General features: G+C 49.3%; 1 protein-coding gene across 2 annotated transcripts in view; it reads left to right on the forward strand.

The window, feature by feature from the left end:
- The window catches only part of EXT2 (exostosin glycosyltransferase 2), a 145,584-nt gene that overhangs the window by 88,518 nt on the left and 38,309 nt on the right, over window positions 1–18,757 (forward strand). For both annotated transcript variants that reach the window (XM_070564874.1, XM_070564875.1), the window contains exons 9-10: window positions 7,643–7,832; window positions 16,029–16,195. In XM_070564874.1, the coding sequence (XP_070420975.1) occupies window positions 7,643–7,832; window positions 16,029–16,195 (357 nt within the window). The remainder of the gene's footprint in view (window positions 1–7,642; window positions 7,833–16,028; window positions 16,196–18,757) is intronic.

Genomic DNA, 18,757 nt, shown 5'->3' on the forward strand with positions numbered 1-18,757 from the left:
ATACTTTTCAAAGTCTTCAGTGGAAACACATCATGCATAATTGGAGCAAAAAAGAATAAATCAAAGCTTTTCCCCCCCTTTTAGTCTGGTAATTCATAATTGAAACCACATTGAGGTAAGGGTTGATAACTTCAAAACAACCGGGGAAACTGCCCTTTCTATCAAGGTGGGGATAGGTGAGGCTACTCACGATGGGGCGCAAAGGCTCCTGTGCGCCAGGCCGCCCTCCCCGCCCTTCCCCTCCCCTGCTCCTCACGTCCGCTCAGGCAGGGTGCCTCCCTTTAAGGCAAATATGGGTTGACTCCAGTATCTGCTTAGCTCTCGTCCTGTCACATGAAGTTACACAAAGTGACGTTTAAAAAAAATCTCTGATATGGTGAGAAGTAGCAATTCAATGTTGAATCCTCCTGCTTTGAGCTTGATTTCTCCTGTCTGGACTCTGGTTGGTTTGGGTTGAGAGCCCTTCAGTTGGTGATGGAATGTGATTTTCCGTGCTCTTGATTGTATAATCGTCAAGCAGTTCCAGCAAGGACATTTCGGAATGCTTAGCAGAGGCCCTCGCTCCTCTGCTTTCTGAGCGCTCGGGGACCTTGGCTAGAATGGTTTTGGTTAGGCTCGTGTGGAACTACCGTGACCTTTCAACTGACAGAACGCGAAACGGCGAAACGGCGTGGCAGCAGGGGCCCGAGAGCTTCCTTTGTGTGAGGTTGCCAAAGGCACGCCCAATTGTTTGGGTTTGAGTCTCTTTCGTGAAGGAGCAAACCCCTTTGAACTGGTGGTCGACTTTAAGCCTGGTCTCCAAGGCCTTTCTTCCAGGGCACTGAAACCTGAACCCGCTGGCCCCTCTCCTCCCTTGTCTGCTCATTCACCAGGGCTTTCCAGAGTAAGTGCTGCGAAAGAACTTTTCCAAAGCTGGCCTTGCGAGCCAACAGTTATCCTGGCCAATATGGATTACCTTTACGTGTGCAATTTCACAGTCGGGATTTCTTAGGGAAGCTTCTGCCGTGAGCGTTTGTTGTAGGAGTGGGAAGTGAGTGGTGGGAGGATGGGGGAGGGGACCAGGCATTTTGGCTGACTGCCAGGGCTCTGTCCAAATGATGCACACTTCCCCTCCTGGTGTCTCCTCCCGTCGTTGAGCAAAGTGGCACTGAGTGTGTTCGAAAGCCGCACTGACAGCCAAGACTGCGAAGGCGCCGAGGCAGTGGATGGGCCTGGCCTTTGCTCGGGTCTCTGTGGCTGGGGGCCTGGTTTCATGCCCTCTCTTGCCACGATGGAGATTTAATCAGGCACCAGAGTTAATTGCCAGCATTGTTTGCCTTTTCCCTGGCAGAAGTCAGAGTCTTGAGTAAATTATGGAGGTTTAAATTTGCTTGATTTCCTGCAGAAAGTGGGGTCAAGAGGTCCCAGACTGTAGACACTCTCTTTGGTCCGCCAGCAGGGGGTCAGTTCTTAAAGGTACTTCAGAGGTGACTAAATGCCGCTGTTGAAATGTTCTCCTCCCGTCAGTCTTTCCTCTGGGGTTTGTTTGTTGACCTCACCCCAGTGGAGCGGAGTGTCTGTATGGAGGCGCACACCCCAATTACAGCTGCCTTTCTCCGCGCTGCCGCTGTGCGCCAAAGGCAGCTGTGATTCAGTCTCGGGGGGAAGGAGCCATTGGCACAGCAGCCCAGTTGCAGAGCAGCATTTCCTGTTTCTGGCCTTTTGAAATAGAACAGAAGGGTAGCCATGTTAATTGATCAGTAAAACACAACTCAAGACAGGAAGGTTCCTAAAGAAATCGACAAAAAGCTGATCATGTGGCTGGAAACACTTCCGTCCTACAAGGGTTTTCATGCTGGCTTTGCCCTGCCTGAGTCCCCTCCCTCTCACTCCTGCTCCCCACCCTCCACTCCAGCCCTGCAGCGGGTGGCGTCCGGCCGCCCTGTCTCGTCAGCACATCCGGCACGCGCTCCTCCCATCGCCCCCGCTTCTTTGGCCACCCGCTCCTGCGCATCCTGAGACCACTCGAGGGCTCTCTGCTCGTCTCCTGCAGGGAGACACAGGTGATTGTGTGGACCTCTGTGTCGCGACAGGATTTTAATACCTTGTCTTAGTACTTGCGACTTCGCATTGTAATTTATCTTTTTACCTGGTGTTCCTCCCCATCAGATTTTGAAGGGAAGGAATTTGTTCATCTTCGCATCTTTAACCGTGATCTAGGCTCATCGTATGTGCTCGGGAAATGTTGGCTGAATGAATGAGGACCCCAGATAACGCTGGTAGGAATGATGGCTATATTGATAATCCCGTTGTTTCAGCAGGCGAGAAGAACACGAAGTGGGGAGAGCTGGAGTCTGTGCATTTCTTTTAAACTGCTGTTCGCGGAGTTAGCTCTTTTTCGAGCTGTCTGCTCAGTGCTTATGTGCGTCGTCTCGCTTAGCCATCTTCACTTGAGGAGACAGGTGCTGTCACGCTCCCCACCTTACAGACAAGGAAGCTGAGACTCTCAGAAGTTGCTTTACACGTCGCAAGACTCACAAAGGGCCGGGCCCAGACTCAAACTCTCTTAAATAGCCTAATTCTACACTTCTTCAGAATACATAGCACACCAGTATTTCTGGTAAGTACTTTAAAATGAATGAACAACTAAATTGGAAATCATTTCAGAACTAATAATGTCGCTCCTTTAAGTGTATGTACATCAGCAGTTCACATCCAGACAGAGAGAGGACAGGAGGAGCGTGACCCAGGTCATTTGGGTTTAACTTACTCATTTTTAAACAAGTTTCTGTTGCATAGCACTAGGCACTGTGCTGGGTCCTGAGCATGGTAACAGTTACGGCTCCTGCTCTCATGGAGCTTTCCAGAAAGAATAGTAAGGAAAAAGAGAAAACTGTGAATGTCGAAACCGTTTGTCTGGAGAGGAAGAAGTGCAGTTGGAGCACCCAGGTCAGCCAGGACCCCCCAGCCTGTGAGGTGAAGGTGGAGAGCAGGAAGGGGCTCACTGGGAGTTCTTGGTGCTGGCAGAGGCCTCACGATGGCTCGGGCTGCTCCTGCCCCACTTGGGTGGCGTGCAGAACACGGAGCCCCGAGTTACTGTCCTCCGACAAGGTCGGCTGCCGGCTGCCGTGTATCGAAGGCTCGTGTGTGTCAGCGACTTTACTTATGTTACCCACTGACTTTTATTACCGGCCTCTAGGTTGTGAAGAAACAATAACTCAGAAGAGATGGTAATGAAGTAATTACTGCATTAAGTAATACCACCTAGAAAAGCAGTAGTGTCATCACAGTCTTATAGACGGGGAAACTGAGGCACAAGAGAGAGGAAGTACTATGTCCAGGTCACACAGCTGGTGAGTGAAAGAACCCGGATTCAGTTGAAGGACCCCTGCTTCCAAAACTGACCCCAGACGTGCTGACTCACTTTTCGAAGTCGTTCGCCTCACCGCTGTGGGCGTGTCCTACAGGCAGGCATCGAGCCTGTGTCATAGTAACTTCATGCTCAGCAGCTTGTATGTTGCTTCTGTGTTCGTCTCAACGTCTGTATCTTATGACAGGGTGTTGGCGCAACCTCAGTCCTTGTGGTGCTGCTTGATACACTGTCCCCCAGTAGGCTGCCTTTTCTGCCTCCCCAGTTGTCAAGCCCTATTTGGTCTGCAAGCGGGGAGTGTGGAAAAATCGACCACCAAGACGAGTTGCTGTCCGCCTCCCACCCAGCCGTTCCTTCCTCTCCTGCCCCGCCCGTAACCATCCTCTTCCCGAATGGAGCTGGCACGGGGACGAGACCAGATCTGTTGTCCCGCCAGAGCCTCTGGTTCCCTCTCCCTGGCGGTGCCTCGAAATCCGAGCTGGGGTGCCTTTCGGGGGTGCCTCAGTTTCACTTCCATGGGATTTGTCTTCTGAAACCGAGCTTCACGGATCTCAGCGAATTTTCCTCTCTTTTAGTGTCATGAAGGCATTCAAGCTTGTTGGCATGCCCTGCTTCTCCCGAAGAACAGACCTCGTTTTGTTGACGTTTTAATAGTTTTTCCTTCTGTGTTAGAGGTGTGTTTACCTTTGTGAATTTATGTGCTCCCTTTGTGTCAGTGTTATACATTTGGTGTGTTTTTATCCCGTGTGCCCTCTGAAATCATAGTTTTTGGAGTGGACTCTTGCTTATTGGCCCAATTTGATTATCAAGCATAGAGAACTTTCAGTATTTTTGTCTCAGGGAAGAGCTAGAAGTCATGAACTCTGAGTTCCCTGCTGTTCCAGTTTCCAAGGTCTGTAAAATGGTGCTGCCTTCCCCTGGGCTTGGAGCGGGAGGGCGTGGTGAAGGGCCGAGAACCACCTCCGTCTGGTGTCCGGAGTCAGACGGCCAAGGCTGTTTCCCACTTCATCTCTTAGGGTTATGTAACCTTGAACATCATTCACTTTTTCTCTCTCTCTCTTTGTGGACTGGCAAAGCAAATGATTGGGAATCATTCGCTATTTCTGATTCCATAGTTTCATCATCTGTAAAGTGTGAATAATAACTTCATCTACCTTTGGGGTTGCTCTGAGGCTCAAATGGGCTACTGCCTGTAAGCATGGTGCTGGTGCTTAGTAAGTACTCAGTAAGTCTTGACTCTGTCAGCATCACACATTAGGTTATTTTACACACTCCTTTTAAATGTCTTCTGTTTCTTTTCCATTGAAAGTGTTTTCAGGCATAAGAGCAGTGTGTCGGGAGGAGGTGAGTGTATTGGGATGGTGACGGCAGGGGGACGGTGGACCTTGGGAGTTAACTGTGACTTCAGCATGGCGCTGCGTACTGACTTCATTTCTGTGGAAGTCAGGAAGATAGGAAGGACAAGATTTGGGGTGGAAAGCTAAAAGGGGTTCCTACAAATGTGATCAGACCCTGGGTGCAAATACTCAAATGAGGGCGCCTTCGTAAAGACTACAGCTTGATGTCAGAGCGTGATGTCATGGAAACAGGAGGTCAGCGCTGAGAGGACAGCCTGTCCTGTTGTGTCTCCTGGTTGTGAAGTCCGATTACGGCCTGGTGTGGACATTTTGGCTTTGATAACCTGATTACATTAGGGGGCCAGGAATCCCGCTTAGTCACCTTGAGTTCCCGCCCATGTGTATTCCCTGTGTTTGTGTACATTTCCTGTCCCACACTGTTACATCTGGCAGACAGCTGTTGTCATGTACGTGGTGACGGGTGTCCATCAGTGATCTGGATGCCGGTGATGGGGACCTTGGGAATCCCCGAGGCTGAGAGACCTCAGGGGAGTGTCAGCAGCCAGAGTCACAGGTGGGACGTTCCATACTCAGCCACCTTCCGGCAGAGGTGAAGTTAGGTCCTGGGCTGTTCACCTAATGACATGAATGTGAATGTGGTTAGTGCCACTGAACTGTGCCTTTAAAAATGGTTAAAATGGCAAATTTCACTTTATATTTTAAAAATATACTAAAAACCATTGTATACTTTAAATGAGTGGATTGTATAGTAGACGAATTAGATCTCAGTAAATCTGTTTAAAAATATAAGAATGTTTTAACAATCTTTTTCTATTATCAGTTCAAAAAAGTTTTTGCTTATATTGCTGCATTAAAAATTACTTAATATATATATATTTTTTTGCTGAGGAAGGTTCGCCTGACCTATCATCTGCTGCCAATGTTCCTCTTTTTGTCTGTGAGCTGCTGCCACTGCATGGCCACTGACAGACGAGTGGCGTAGGTCCACGCCTGGGAACCGAACCCAGGCTGCTGCAGTGGGGCGTGCGAAATTAACCACTAGGCCACTGGGGCCGGCCCAGAAATTACTTAATATTTTAATTGTAGCAAAGAAATTGAATTTCCTTCATTTCTTTTTATACTTTATTTTGAAAGAATTTCAAACTTACAGAGAAGTTGCAAGAATTCATGCAGTGAACTCACGTGCTCACCACCTAGACTCATACTTCTTATTTCTTGAGGCTCTTTAGTCCCAGTATCCAGAAGGGATGTGCTGTGACATGGCAGTGGTTTTTGTGTCATAGTTTTGTTTTTTCAATTGAATGTGCCGATTACTCATTGGGCCTTTTCAGTCTGAGAATTTCTCTCTCCCTCTTCCATATTGAGAACTTGTTTAATTTCCTTGGTAGTTTCATTTCTTCTGTATTCTGTTTGCTTTTTCAGGAACCTCCTATTAGGTGGATGTTGGACCTCCTGGATTTTCTCATCTTTTCTGACCTGTTTTTCATCTATCTTGTTGTTCACCAGACTGGAATATGTTATTATCTTTGTCAGTCCAGCTTTTAAGAAAACATTTAAGCTATCATGTTTTTAATGTCCAAGAGTTCTTTCCTGTTTTTTGATAGATGTTTTTAAATACAAATAACAATTTATGGGCCCGGCCCAGTGGTGCAGCGGTTAAGTTCTCACTTTCTGTTTTGGCGGCCTGGGGTTCGCTGGTTCAGATCCCAGGTGTGGACATGGCACCACTTGTCAAGCCATGCTATGGCAGGCATCCCACATATAAAGCAGAGGACGAAGGGCACGGATGTGAGCTCAGGGCTAATCTTCCTCAGCAAAAAGAGGAGGATTGGCAGCAGATGTTAGCTCAGGGCTAATCTTCCTCAAAAAAAGAAAAAAGCAGTTGATTCTTATTTCATCTTCTCTCTTTGAGGATGTAATTTGTCGTTGATGTTGTTTTGATTTCCTTCTGCTGCTTCTGTCGTCTCTCTGTCTTCTGAGTTCGTTGTCCTGTTTGTGGTTTCTCTTGTTGATGCTGAAGACGTCCCTGAAACGTCTGTGACTCTAGGCTCTGTTTGTGATTAAGAGGGAAGCACCAACGACCTGGTCAGGAGTGCTTTGTGTGAGGGCAAGCTGATGGCCCTGAGGGCCTCCCTGGCGGGGGACCTGGTGGCGAGTGAGCCTGGAACTGGAGGGGGAGGAAGGCTGTGGCTCCTTCTTCGGAATGGGGATGCTCTCCCGCGTGTTCCGCCAGCTGTGCCTCCCCGTCTGGAGCTTCAGTTTCCTCAGAGAATGAACCCCTTCTCCCGCTGGGGTGGGCAGGAGAGGTTTTCGGGCTGAGCGGGCAGGTGGAGAGGGCTGTCCCCGCTCCTGTCGTGTGTTTGTGGCCCGTCCTCCAGGGCTCCCCCTCCCCTCCTTGCCCCTCCCAGGGCGCCCCCGGCTCACTTCCTGGGCCTTGGTGGGGTCAGCAGTTGGAGCTGGCTGTGCCCTCGGCTCCCACAGTGGGTGCTTCCGTTTCCAGGCTTGCCCTCCGCGCCATCACCGCTCCCGCAGCCCCTGCCGTCTTTCAGAAGCACGTGCATGCTGCCCTTCAGCTGTCGTCTCCCTCCATGTTATCGTCATCGTGGGTTTCTGGGTTCCGTTTCTTTGCCGTCATTGTAGTGGGTTTGGGGAGGGAATGGAGATAAGTGCATGTGTTGAATCTGCCACGTGTAACTGGAAATCTCCTCTCAGCCACAGGAGCTCTCGGCTCCTGTTTCAGTGGCACCAGAGCCCAACCGAATTAACCAGAGTCCACACGGACGTTGAGGGCAAGGCTTTGGATGATTGCTTAGCTCTTGAGTTGGTTGTGGTGAAAATCCGCCCGTCTCCCCTGTTTGATTTGTTGATGGTGGGAAAGAGGTGGTCCGTTGTTGCTGGATCCTTCTCTGACCCACGTTGGTCTGTTCTCTTGCAGAAGTGGGGTAGCGTGAGCAACCCCCTCTTCCTCCCGCTGATCCCGCCACAGTCTCAGGGCTTCACCGCCATCGTCCTCACCTACGACCGAGTGGAGAGCCTTTTCCGGGTCATCACCGAAGTGTCCAAGGTGCCCAGTCTAGCCAAGCTGCTGGTCGTCTGGAATAATCAGAATAAAAACCCACCAGAAGGTGAGCGGGGGGAATGGGGTGTCAGGAAAGGCCTGGTTGGGGCCTTCAAGCAGCTCTCAGCTTGCTCGATTTTGGATGTCCAGACTATCTGTGCTTTGTTTTAAATGAAATGTCCTGCTTTGTCAGCAATGATGCCATTTCTGCGGCAGCGTGACCCCCATTTTCTCCATCATCTCATTCTTGTTCTGGGGTGGCCCCTTCACCAGCGAGCCCCTGACGTGCTCTGTAGCCCCGAGTGTTTGGTGGCTTAGGAATCACTAGGATCAAAGGGCACCAGCCTTGGGAAAACAGACCTCAGCCTCCCGGGCCCTCTCGGCTGGTTTGTTTACATGGAAACTCAGTCTAAAAGGCATTCGTTTTCTTCTCCCTTATCTCGGCTCTGATACTGTGCCCTTCTTCAAAAACGAAAAAAAAGGACAGCCTCCCCTTTGGTTGGGAAAGTCTGCAAAGGCTGCCTCCCAGGCTTCGAATCGGTTCCTTCGAGCCAGCCGGCGCTGCAGTTTCCGTGGGCTCCCCCGTGGGCTCCTCCGTGGGCACTGCGCTCCCCGCCTCGGCCACCTGCACTCGGCTGGCTCGCAGCTAGGGCCGAGAGCTGTTGGATTAATTGGATTTGTTTTTAATTCAGGACGCATAGAGCGCGTTCCACCTGCATGTGGTTTCTCGTTCGGTCCATCTATTACTGATCCTAATCCCACAGCCTTCAAAGCTCCTGCCCTTTACAGCCTATTAGAGCCAGGAAGTTCCTGACGGCTGAGAGCAAGGAATGGGTTTGAAGTTTGCAATGTGCCCCACTGTCACCGATAAGGCTAGTTTATGGCCTGACAGTAGTATCTGCACTTTGATGGCTGTCCCCTTTTAATTGGTTATACTGAAGTCCGACAGTCCAGCCTGGAAGCCACCAGTACGAGATCTATGTCCAGGCTGGAGGAAGACCGTAGTTCTGTCTGTGAGGCACTCAGAATTTGCCTCTAGAAAATTCTTGAGTTCCTCCTGGGACGTTTAAAAATGTTTACTTGGTGGGATTTTTGTCCTCGGAGAGAACCCTCTGCTTTCTTTTTAGATTTAGGGAGCCGCAGCGTGTAAGTAAACAAAGCCATAGCTGTTTTAACTGAGGGGCCCATATATGCCCTGAGGCACATTTTTTAAGAATTTTCTTTTGATTAACTATCTTTTTATGCCAAGCTTTTTTCCTTCTCAACATCTACTTTTGTTTTGTTTGATGCTCAGTAAAGGAGAAAAGGGTGGAAGGAAAAGGAAGGTGTTGGCAGGGAAGGGAGGACAAGCAGCTGTGTAGAGAGGGGCATGGGAGGACCTCTGACAGCAGACGTGGGTCCGTCGGACGGGTGGCCTCTCCTGGAGTGAAGTGGGCTGGATGGGGACACCTCGCTAATTGGTCTCTTCACTTCTGAAGGATGGGTCGTGCTTTAAAGAGGAAGGCCGTGTATCCCTGGTCGTCGAATCTAGCCGGGCCCGTGTGTCATGCTGCGTTCGCTGTCGCGTCCGCTCCTGCACACAAAAGCCGCCCCACCCTCCTGCCCAGAGAGGCAGAGAGCAATTCTGGTGCTACATGCAGAAGAGGCTTCTCCTTAGAAACCTGGCTAGTCCACGTAGGGCTTAGGGTGCATTGTTTATGGTGAATTTGAGCCACTTCTTTTGGGCAAGTATTGTTGCAAACGATGAGAAAGGAGAAATCTTTTCCTTCCTTCTTGGTCTGAGCCCGTCCATCGGCATAACTAAAAGCAGCAGCCCAAACCGAGGTCCTGGAGCTGGGTGTTGAGTTTTAATTTTTGGTGTAGATCCTACTAAAACGTAGTGGTTAATTTTATGACCAAGAGTTTAGTTTATTTTTGAAATATTTTGGCTCTGGGGAGGAAAGAGAGCCCTCAAGCCGTAAGGCCCTAATTCTGACACGTTTGGAGACTGGACCAGCTCTTTTCCAGTGGCGGTTTTTCGGTCGGGGCGCCGGCTGGCGAGGACGTTGTTTGGGGAGAACACGCGCCGTGTTTGTTAATCTGCAGGGTGTTGTTCCGTTGGTAAATGAGGCTGTCAGCTCTGGCCCTCATGCCAGCAGAGGCATCTGAGTTTTCATGTACAGCATTAGTAACATATATATTTTTTAAAAAATGAGTCCAAGGCTTTGAAATATTAGAGGCGCAAGTGATGTTTTTCACTCTGTCTACATTTACTAAAATAAATATTGTGGTTAACATGTCTGCTGCTGGAAGGATTAGTGGAGGCAGAAATCCCCCCACCCCCATGTTTTTTCACTCTCCACCCCAACCCAATACTCTTTTCTCTTTGGGTACATTTAGGTCTAAATTGCTGGGTTTGAAGTTTAAGTAAATACTTAGGCTAGGCAATAGAAATTTCCAGTGAGCTTTCGTCACGTTGGTTTTGAGCTCTGTCAGAAAAAAGGCAAGCCCCTGCCTCTGTCCTGCCCAGCTTCCCTTCTAAGCTTGATGGGCTGGAGGTTATTAGTCTTGGCCCCCGGCCTCGCCCTGAAGGAAGCTGCTACATTGTACGTTTCAGGGAGGTTTAACTCGCCTTCTGTTTTAATGGATTTCAGTTTTAAATTTGAGTTCATCTCGGGATCCCCCCAGCTTCAGATGGCGACTCTCATAGTTCTCAGTAGGCTAACTGAGAATGGGATGGGATTGGCTGTGCCGCAGGATGGTCACCCAGAAGAGGCAACAAGGGTGCGGCAGAGCAGCTCCCCTCCTTTTGAGCTGAATTCTGGGACCGTAGGAATTGGGGTCCCGGGGGCCGGATGCACACCCAGCGCCTCCAGTGCTCCTGAAGTGAGCTCAAGCCTTGTGCGCAGATAATTTGGCCCTTTGTTTTGTGGATCTGTGGTCACCCTGAGCGTTTCGTAGTACCTTTGCCAAGCTGGAGAAAAGTCCTTCTTGCTCACATCTCTTTTGGCATCCAACATGGAGAAAACTGTTAATCAATACACATTTAAAAAAGTCCTTAACACAAGGAGTTCTTTTTCTCCCTCAAGCTGGACTGAAGCTCACAACTGTGAACTTATCAGGTCCCTTGGCTCAGCTGTTTGTTTTTCATAAATTCAGCCATGTGTTTGAAAAATCGTGTTTTTCAGACAACTTTGTGTGAATGGAAGGTGACATTTCCATTTGGCCAACTGCAGAGTCCCAGGATGAGACACAGGCCCAAAGGCGTGTTTTCCGCAGAACTGAAAGGACTAAGGAGCTGGAGACCCATCTGGGCTGAGCAGTGGGGTTAGAGCCTGAGGCTTTCCAGCTATGACCGTGTTTCCTTCTGCATCCTGAGAGGTCACCTCGTGTCCTGTCTCCAGCTCTGCAAGTTGTCAGTGGAGAAGTGAGGTTCCCAAGACTTCACAGGAGTCCCTTGGTGAAGATTATGGCACCGCATTATGATAGCTGTGTCTTGTGTCCCTTCTCTCTCCCAGGAGTAGGATCCGTGCCAAGCCCTTTACACCTGTCACCTCTGGCCCTTAGGACAAACCTGCAGGGAAGCCAGAATTATCCCCATTTCACAAAAATGCGACTCAGACTCGTTGAGTAATTTGCCTGAGCCGCAGAGCTGCAGATGGCAGAACCAGCAGTAGTCACAGGTCTCTCTGGACCCAAGGCTCCTGCCCTTTGCATGGAGCCCACTGTGTCTCTGTAGATGACCATTTAGCCGTGGGAAAATCATCATGCTTTGTGGGTTCTCTGGTTGGGATCATGTAGAAGAACGAAATCCTTGTCAGGGACTCAAAGACAGAAAAAGAAATCTATTCTTTTCAAAATACTAATGGAAGGAAAAAAACTTCTCTTCTTTCTCACTGATGTTTTTTTCCTACCTCGTGCTCCTCTCCTAATTTTTAAACAGAATTAAAATCCTCTACCAGAATTATCGGCTGGAGGGCAGGGAGTAATTATAACGCTTATTCTTTGGTTGCTGCCCTCGTGTCCACCCACAGGAGGGATGCTGGAGCCTGAGAAGATGGTGGTTCTCTTTCTTGGAGGCCTGATTTTTGGAAAATGTGAAAAGGAGGAACTGGGAATCCTGTTGAGAGTCCTGGTTTGTGGTAATGGTGGTTCACAGACAGCTTGTCCTTGGGATGGACACTCCTTTCGGCAAAGCCGACTTTTGGCTGCCCAGCCTCACTCAGACCAGGCACGGGAGGTCACATTTCCAGAAAAGCCATGATGCCTTCTCCATTCCCGTCTGCACCCCACGTCATCCTCTCTGGCCTCATCACTCTCTGAAACGTCCCCATCAAAGACTTTACCGGGCCCAGTTAGTCCCATGTGGACATTGTGTCGAGGAGTTCTTTGGATATGTGGAGGTGAAGAATGTGGAAGGCTGCCCGTGGTTAGATGCTGTCCACGCCCCGCAAGGGAAAGGCCAGATCTCATCCAGGGTAGAGCTGTGTTACACTCGGCGAGGCAGCCCGCCTGGTTCCTGCGCATGCTGTGAGAAGAGCAGCTGTTTCTTGCCTGTTGAAATTAACATGGTGGAAGTCCCTTGTTCTTTTGTTTCATTAGTGTGTTAGATTTTCTCAGTTCTAGAGGATTAACAGCAGGTATTCTGTTTGTCTAAAAGTGGACATGGAAGGTACAAGCTCGGGACATGCCAGTGGACTGTCAGAGTCATGGAGCAGATCTAACACGTACCACTTTGCCACTACCACCTAAGGTTCAGAAAAATCCTTTGGTTGTAAATAGACACGAACTTTCAAGGGAAAGCACATCTGATGTTTAGTGGGTGTCTGCCATGTGCCGGGCCCCGTGCTGCTAAGCGCGTCCGTGCTGGGTCTCACGGTCAGGCCTGTGAAGGTGCTGTTACCGTCCCATCTTCGCAGCCAGAGAAACTGGTTCCAAGTGATTGACTTGTCCCGCCTCACACGACTAGTGAGGGGTGTGCCTGGCACGTGAAGCTGTTTCCCAAGGCGGTTCTTTCTGTGAGGTGTCACTGCCTCTTGCAGTCCTGGGACCTCAGAGGCGTCTTGTTTGACCTCTCGTCTGATGCCAAGAGGAAATCTGACCTAAGTGAGTACGTTTCAAGTAGAAGGGCACGTGGTGGTGCTGCAGGCCTTTCATTCCCTCGTAAGGCACTTTATGTCAGAAAACTCTTGCCTATTTTGAGTCTAAATCAATGTCCCTGTAACTGTCCCCAGCCGCTGGTCGTGGTTCTAACTTCAGAGGCCGTGGAGAACAATTCCCTTTTTGTCTTATGACTCTTCTGACAGCCCTGGTGTATTAGTCAGGGTCCAGGTGGGAGACAGAAACCACACAGTAACTTGAATGGGAAAAGTTTAATAGAAAGAATCATTAACGATTAAGAGGAGATCAGTGACTAAAGGGTAAGAAGGAGTCTAAAGATTACGGGAAATCAATCTGGGAGAGCCCTTCCCCTGCTGGGTCTGTAGCCCACCGCACAGTGAGGTTTGCTGACGAGCCACAGACTGAGGCTGGCAGGTGAGAAACAAGCCGCCCCCGTGGTCACCTACAGATCCTACAGGAAGCTGCCCAGCGGGTGTTGCTGAACTTGCTGAGAAAGTGGCAAGGGCTTCGGCAAGCTCACCTGGAACCACCTGTGGGGAGAGCCTCAGCCGAGTTGCTGTCGGGGGTCCGCAGAACCTGGTGGAAGCTGCCCCTGGGATGCCACTTAAACCTGCTGGAGTTAAGTGCCCCTGCCTGCCTGCCTGCGGCCCAGTCCTGAGGGAGCAGGACGTGAAAAAGGCGCGCCTGACCCGGGAGAAGAGCCCCTCCTCGCGAAGCGTCCTCCAGTGCCCTCCACTGCCCATGCTGTCGCCCCAGCTGGCAAAGGGGAAACTTTACAGGCTCCAGTTCCAGTGTCACAAACAGGGCCGTGAAGGGCGAATTTGAAGCTATGGGGCAGTAAATTGACAGCTGGCACATTGAGTGTCGTTAAGCACTTGATAGAAATCCCGGGTTCTAGTATCTGCACTGCCCTCCTAACACCTCGCAAACTCTCCACCAGTTTGTTCCTACTTCTCTCCCTGGTGATACCCGAATCTGAGCACACACTGGTACAGAGGTTCTCAAAGTGTGGGCCAGGGACCCCTAGACATCCCTGAGATCCTTTCAGGGGGTCCATCAGGTTAAAATTATTTTCATAATAATACCACATCACTTGTTCTTTCACAAGCATCCTGTGGAATTTTCCAGAGGCTGCGTGACGTAGGGTGACATCATCACTCTGTTGGCTACTGGAATGTGTGCTTGTGTATTTTTGTTTAAAAATTCCCCCCTTTTAATTTAGAATACAATAAATTGTGTGTGTGTGTGTGTGTGTGTTGTATATCCCCCACATAAACAAACGTCTTTGGAGTTCCCAACAGTTTTTAAGCCTAAAGGATTAGGACAGTAGATTTATGACAGCGATTTTATTATCTGGAAGTGGGAGTGGGAAGCAAATGAGAATAAAGATGATTGCTGGAGAAAACTGTTGAACTTCATTGCTTTGTTCCTTATCTAGAGAACCGGGATTTTCAGGCTACAGTAGATGGTACAGGTCCTATTTGGTCTTTGATGCTAAACAGCTTTAGATCCAACTACTGGCCTTATTGTTTATTAGCTCTGTAACCCTGGCCAAGTTACTTAGCCTCTCTGGGCCTTGTAAATACTACTTTGTACATAAGTTCCGCCCCATGGAGTTGTCAGGACTGAGTGGAATTGTGTCTGTGAAGAGTCTGGCGTGTACTAGCAGCTTAGTAAAGGTCCCCTTCTCCCCCTCTGCTTCTTACTGGAGAAGAAGGGACTTACCTGAGACCCCCTGGATAACGCAGAACTCGGGTCTCCAGCCTCTCAGTCCTGTGGCCGTCTGTTTTTTCCAAAGATACTTATCGATTATGTAGTTCTGTGCCAGGAATGAAACTACAGATAACTATGATTTTGATGAAAAGGCAGTGGCCCATGGGACCATTCCTCAGGTCTCTGGTTCGGTCCTTTCCTGAACATGCTGCTTTTGGAGTTGGCCACTTTGTTAGGCTCCGTGCTTTTTCAGGCTCTGGGCTTATTTAAGACTGTACACATCTCCTTCATTACAGGCCTCTCACGTGCCCAGGCCTCCTCCGAGACCGCGGGAGCGCCCCCGCAGTGTGGTACATGGATATATTGAAAATGTCAGAAGTAAGATCTTGTAGCTGCAGTGGGTAAAGAGCCGTTTCCCTTCTGACTCTGCCTCTGTCGTGCTTCTCCCTCAGTGTGTGACTGGGGAGGCCACAGGCCTTCTGGGGCTTCAAGACCCACAAAAGCCAGATCTTCCCACAGTTACGTGATGGCCTTTTTGGAAGCAGTGTGATACCTAGCCTTCCTAGTCTCGTGTCACAGATGTCGTGTGAAGAACAAACTGCCCTGTGAAGGACCGTGAGGTTAAGGACATGGTATTGCACCAGAGCAGGATTAATTTCAGGCTGTGCTGAATGCGACATTTACAATAAGGAGCCTGCGGTTGAATAGCTTCAATTATTTCAAAGGATTATGGGAAGAAATAGAAGGCAAGTCATGGGTTGGTGTTTCTTCAGTATACTAGAAAATCCCACATAATTGGACCTAGAAATTTGATACTTACTCTGTAAATTGGTCGTGATGAGAAGCCGGGCCCCGTGAACCAGTGTAGGGGGCTGCGCGGGGGTACAGCGCTAGTGAGAAAGCTGTGCTCCTTCAGTGGACCCGGGTTGTGAGGGGCGGGTTTGCGCAGCCTGAGTAGCTGTGTGTGATGCGTGGTGGAGGTGGGCACCCGGGGCAGCCATCTCGGCACCTGCCGTGTCCTTTCTAGCAGAGCTACAGCAGGGTATGAGAGGGGTGCGCCCTCCTGACGGTGCTCTGCAGAGGTGGCACTGTTCTGACGTTCAAGCCCCGGCCTGGGACGGAGGCCGTCCAGGTGGAGCCCTCCCCTGTCACCGTGATCCTGGGCGAGTCCGTCTGCCTCTCTGTCTCTCAGCTGTGAGCTGAAGCCCCTTTGCACGTTCTGGTTGAGACAGTATTGAGAATTAGTACTCTTGTAAGGATAGACACATTTACAATATAAAATATTATAAAGACGCGTTGGCGAGGTCCCCCTGCACAGTGACACGTGTGGATTGCATGAGAGCCGTGGCTGAGTTGGTGCTTCCCTCTCGTCGTGATATGAAGCCTTCACCACTTTCTCTCCCCCGAGAAGTTCGGAGAGTCATCAGCACCTTGCTTTGTCTTTTTCCAGATTCTCTCTGGCCCAAAATCCGAGTCCCGTTAAAAGTCGTGAGGACTGCTGAGAACAAGCTGAGTAACCGTTTCTTCCCGTACGACGAGATCGAGACGGAGGCGGTCCTGGCCATTGACGACGACATCATCATGCTGACCTCTGATGAGCTGCAGTTTGGTTATGAGGTAAGGAAGTTTGAAGCAGCATATTTATGTATTTAATATTTACTCTCGAATATTACCTGTCTTTCCTAAGAAAGACTGTTATATTTCATTCTCTAAAGTCCTAATTTCTAAATTCTGAGAGTCCAAAAGCTGTGCATGGGAGGATGGGTTATGAAGCTGTGCTTTGAAACTTCGGGGAAACCCTATTCCAAAATGACAGCTGTGCCCTCCACCGGTTTTGGGAACTCCCAAGGAGAGTCTCAGGGGACGTTTTCAAAAGAGCGTCTGTGGCATTTAACAAGCGCTTAATTGATGTCTCCTTGAGCAGCTCGTCCCTGACTCAGGCAGCTGGGCGCAGCAGCGATAAAAATGTCAGTAAGTGAAGAAGCTGGCGGCACTGACAGACAGAAAGCAGACCCCGTTGATGGCTTTCTTTCTGGGTTTTAAGTGGAGAGGCTGGCCGCCTGTCTTTAGGGAGAAGCGTTCTCTATCACCGTTCGTTCGGTGCGGCTGATGGATTAGGCTGGGTTCAAGGGTTAAGTATGGAGACCAGGAAAGGTCTCCCCAGGGGAAAGTGCCAGAGCCGGGGCCTGGGGAAAGCGAGAGGAATTGATGAACTCTGTCAGGGAGGATGCTCATGAGATGCACGATGGTGACAGGCAGAGGCGGGCCGCTGCAGGGCTGTGGCGGTGCGTCAGGCCCAAGCGAAACAGGGTAGAGATCAGTCAGCTCCAGCTGGCGCAGGGCAAAGTGGGGGAGCTTGTCCCCTGGAGTCACCCCGACTTTGGGGCAGAGGGAACCATCTTCTTCAGTTGACTCAGGGTTTCTTGAATTTGAGGTTCTAAGAAATCATGACATTTTAGTAAATGAAGCCATATTTGGTACCTGTATTTATTAGAGAAATTTATTTTCGAACCCTTAAGTTAAAAGTGGATTTTAGAGGGAAGAAGTAGGAATCCTCTTACCACCGCCACCGCCAAAAATTAAAAATTCAAGTTTTCCTAGGTTTTATATGTATATATAGCTCCATGTGAGTGTAAAAGAAATTGTTGTGAAATAGGCTGATGTGTAATACCCTTGTCGATATAGTTACTGGCCAGTGAAAGGCATGAGAGTAGTGAATAAAGCATACATTTCGCCTTCTTTGATTTATTTTCATTCATAGAGATGTCTTTCCCATCATCACATCTAGGGTATTGGAATGAATATCGTTTCCATTTTTTAAAAAAGCAAATTACCTACATGTTTCTCTAGCCGAGTCTTGGCAAAAAGACCAGTTTTTCCTGCCAGTATTTTCTGTCTTCATTCCATGAGTGGCTTCAAACTATACTCATGTGTTTATGTCTGTGGTCAGAGGGGACGTTCAGAATGAGGTGGCTGAGACGGACAGAGGGCTGCCTCTTCCGTGTTTTCCATTGGTCTGCATGAGGTCCGATAAAGGAAATGCAGACTAAATGTATTTCTTTCAACCTTGAGTTGAAACCTTGATATCATGAATATGGAAACCTGGGATCTCCTTTGCGCTTGAGTTTGTTTCAAGCAGCACAGAATGGGCTAAAGAGAGGGAGCACAAAACCCGGAGCGCCTGAGCCTGCGTCTTCTCCTCTGTCCTCTGAAGACCCGTGTTCACTCCACACAACCTTTACGGAAGTAGCTGCGTATCAGAGGAGTCGGGGCCAGGAAAACGCCTCATTTCTCTCTTAATCGGAATCTTCTCCAGATGCCCTGGAAGGCACAACTTTCCTAACTTCTGTGTACAACTGACTATTCCTGTCGATGCCCTGGGGGTTCGCATACGTTACAATCTTGTCCCAAACCTGCAAAGCAGTCGTCGTTTTTCTCTCTTTGCTAAGACTAAGCAAGGTGAGGGCACTTGCCTGCAGTCACACAGCTGCTCAGTGGAAGAGCCGGGATTTGAGTCCAAGTTTGCCTGACGCTCCACTGTTTTCCTGAGGATCCCAGCCCGTCAGAGACCCCTGGTCCTCAAAAATCGTGCTTAGAACCATCTGCGTTCCAGTGGTCCATCACTACGTTATCTTGATGCTGAAGAAGACAAATAAATTTCTCAGGCACCCCTACCATTGGTGCTTTAGGGTAACTTTGTAAAGTTATTTATTGCATAGTAATTCATTTTATGGACAAAGTTAGGATGGCTCTGGGCCAAAATTTCTGCTCTGTCAGTGACCATTCTATGACCTTGGACAAGTTATTTAATCCCTCTGGGTCTTATTCTTACATAAAATGGCAAGAACAGTATATACTTCGTTAGGGTTTCCTTACGCTGGATAAAATTACATAGTACTTGCCACGCAGAGGCTGCTCAGTGAGTACACTGCTGTGTGGTGGGTGATAGTTGTCCTGAATCCTGTTTTTTATGCTAGAGCTTAGGGTTATTTTCACGCAGGAATTGGGAGCAGGCTTGACTGATTAAGTGAATAAATAAATCAGTTCACAAGTACTTCTGTCACGGGGGAGTTACATTGGAACGTAGGGCTCCTCCTTGGTCACACTTACCGCTGTGTGTTAGGATTGTCGCTGTCTCGTTAATTGCTACTCATCCTTCAGCGTTCAGCTCAAATGTCA

This window comes from Equus przewalskii, chromosome 11 (genome assembly GCF_037783145.1).
Source record: "Equus przewalskii isolate Varuska chromosome 11, EquPr2, whole genome shotgun sequence".
NCBI classification, from domain to species: domain Eukaryota; kingdom Metazoa; phylum Chordata; class Mammalia; order Perissodactyla; family Equidae; genus Equus; species Equus przewalskii.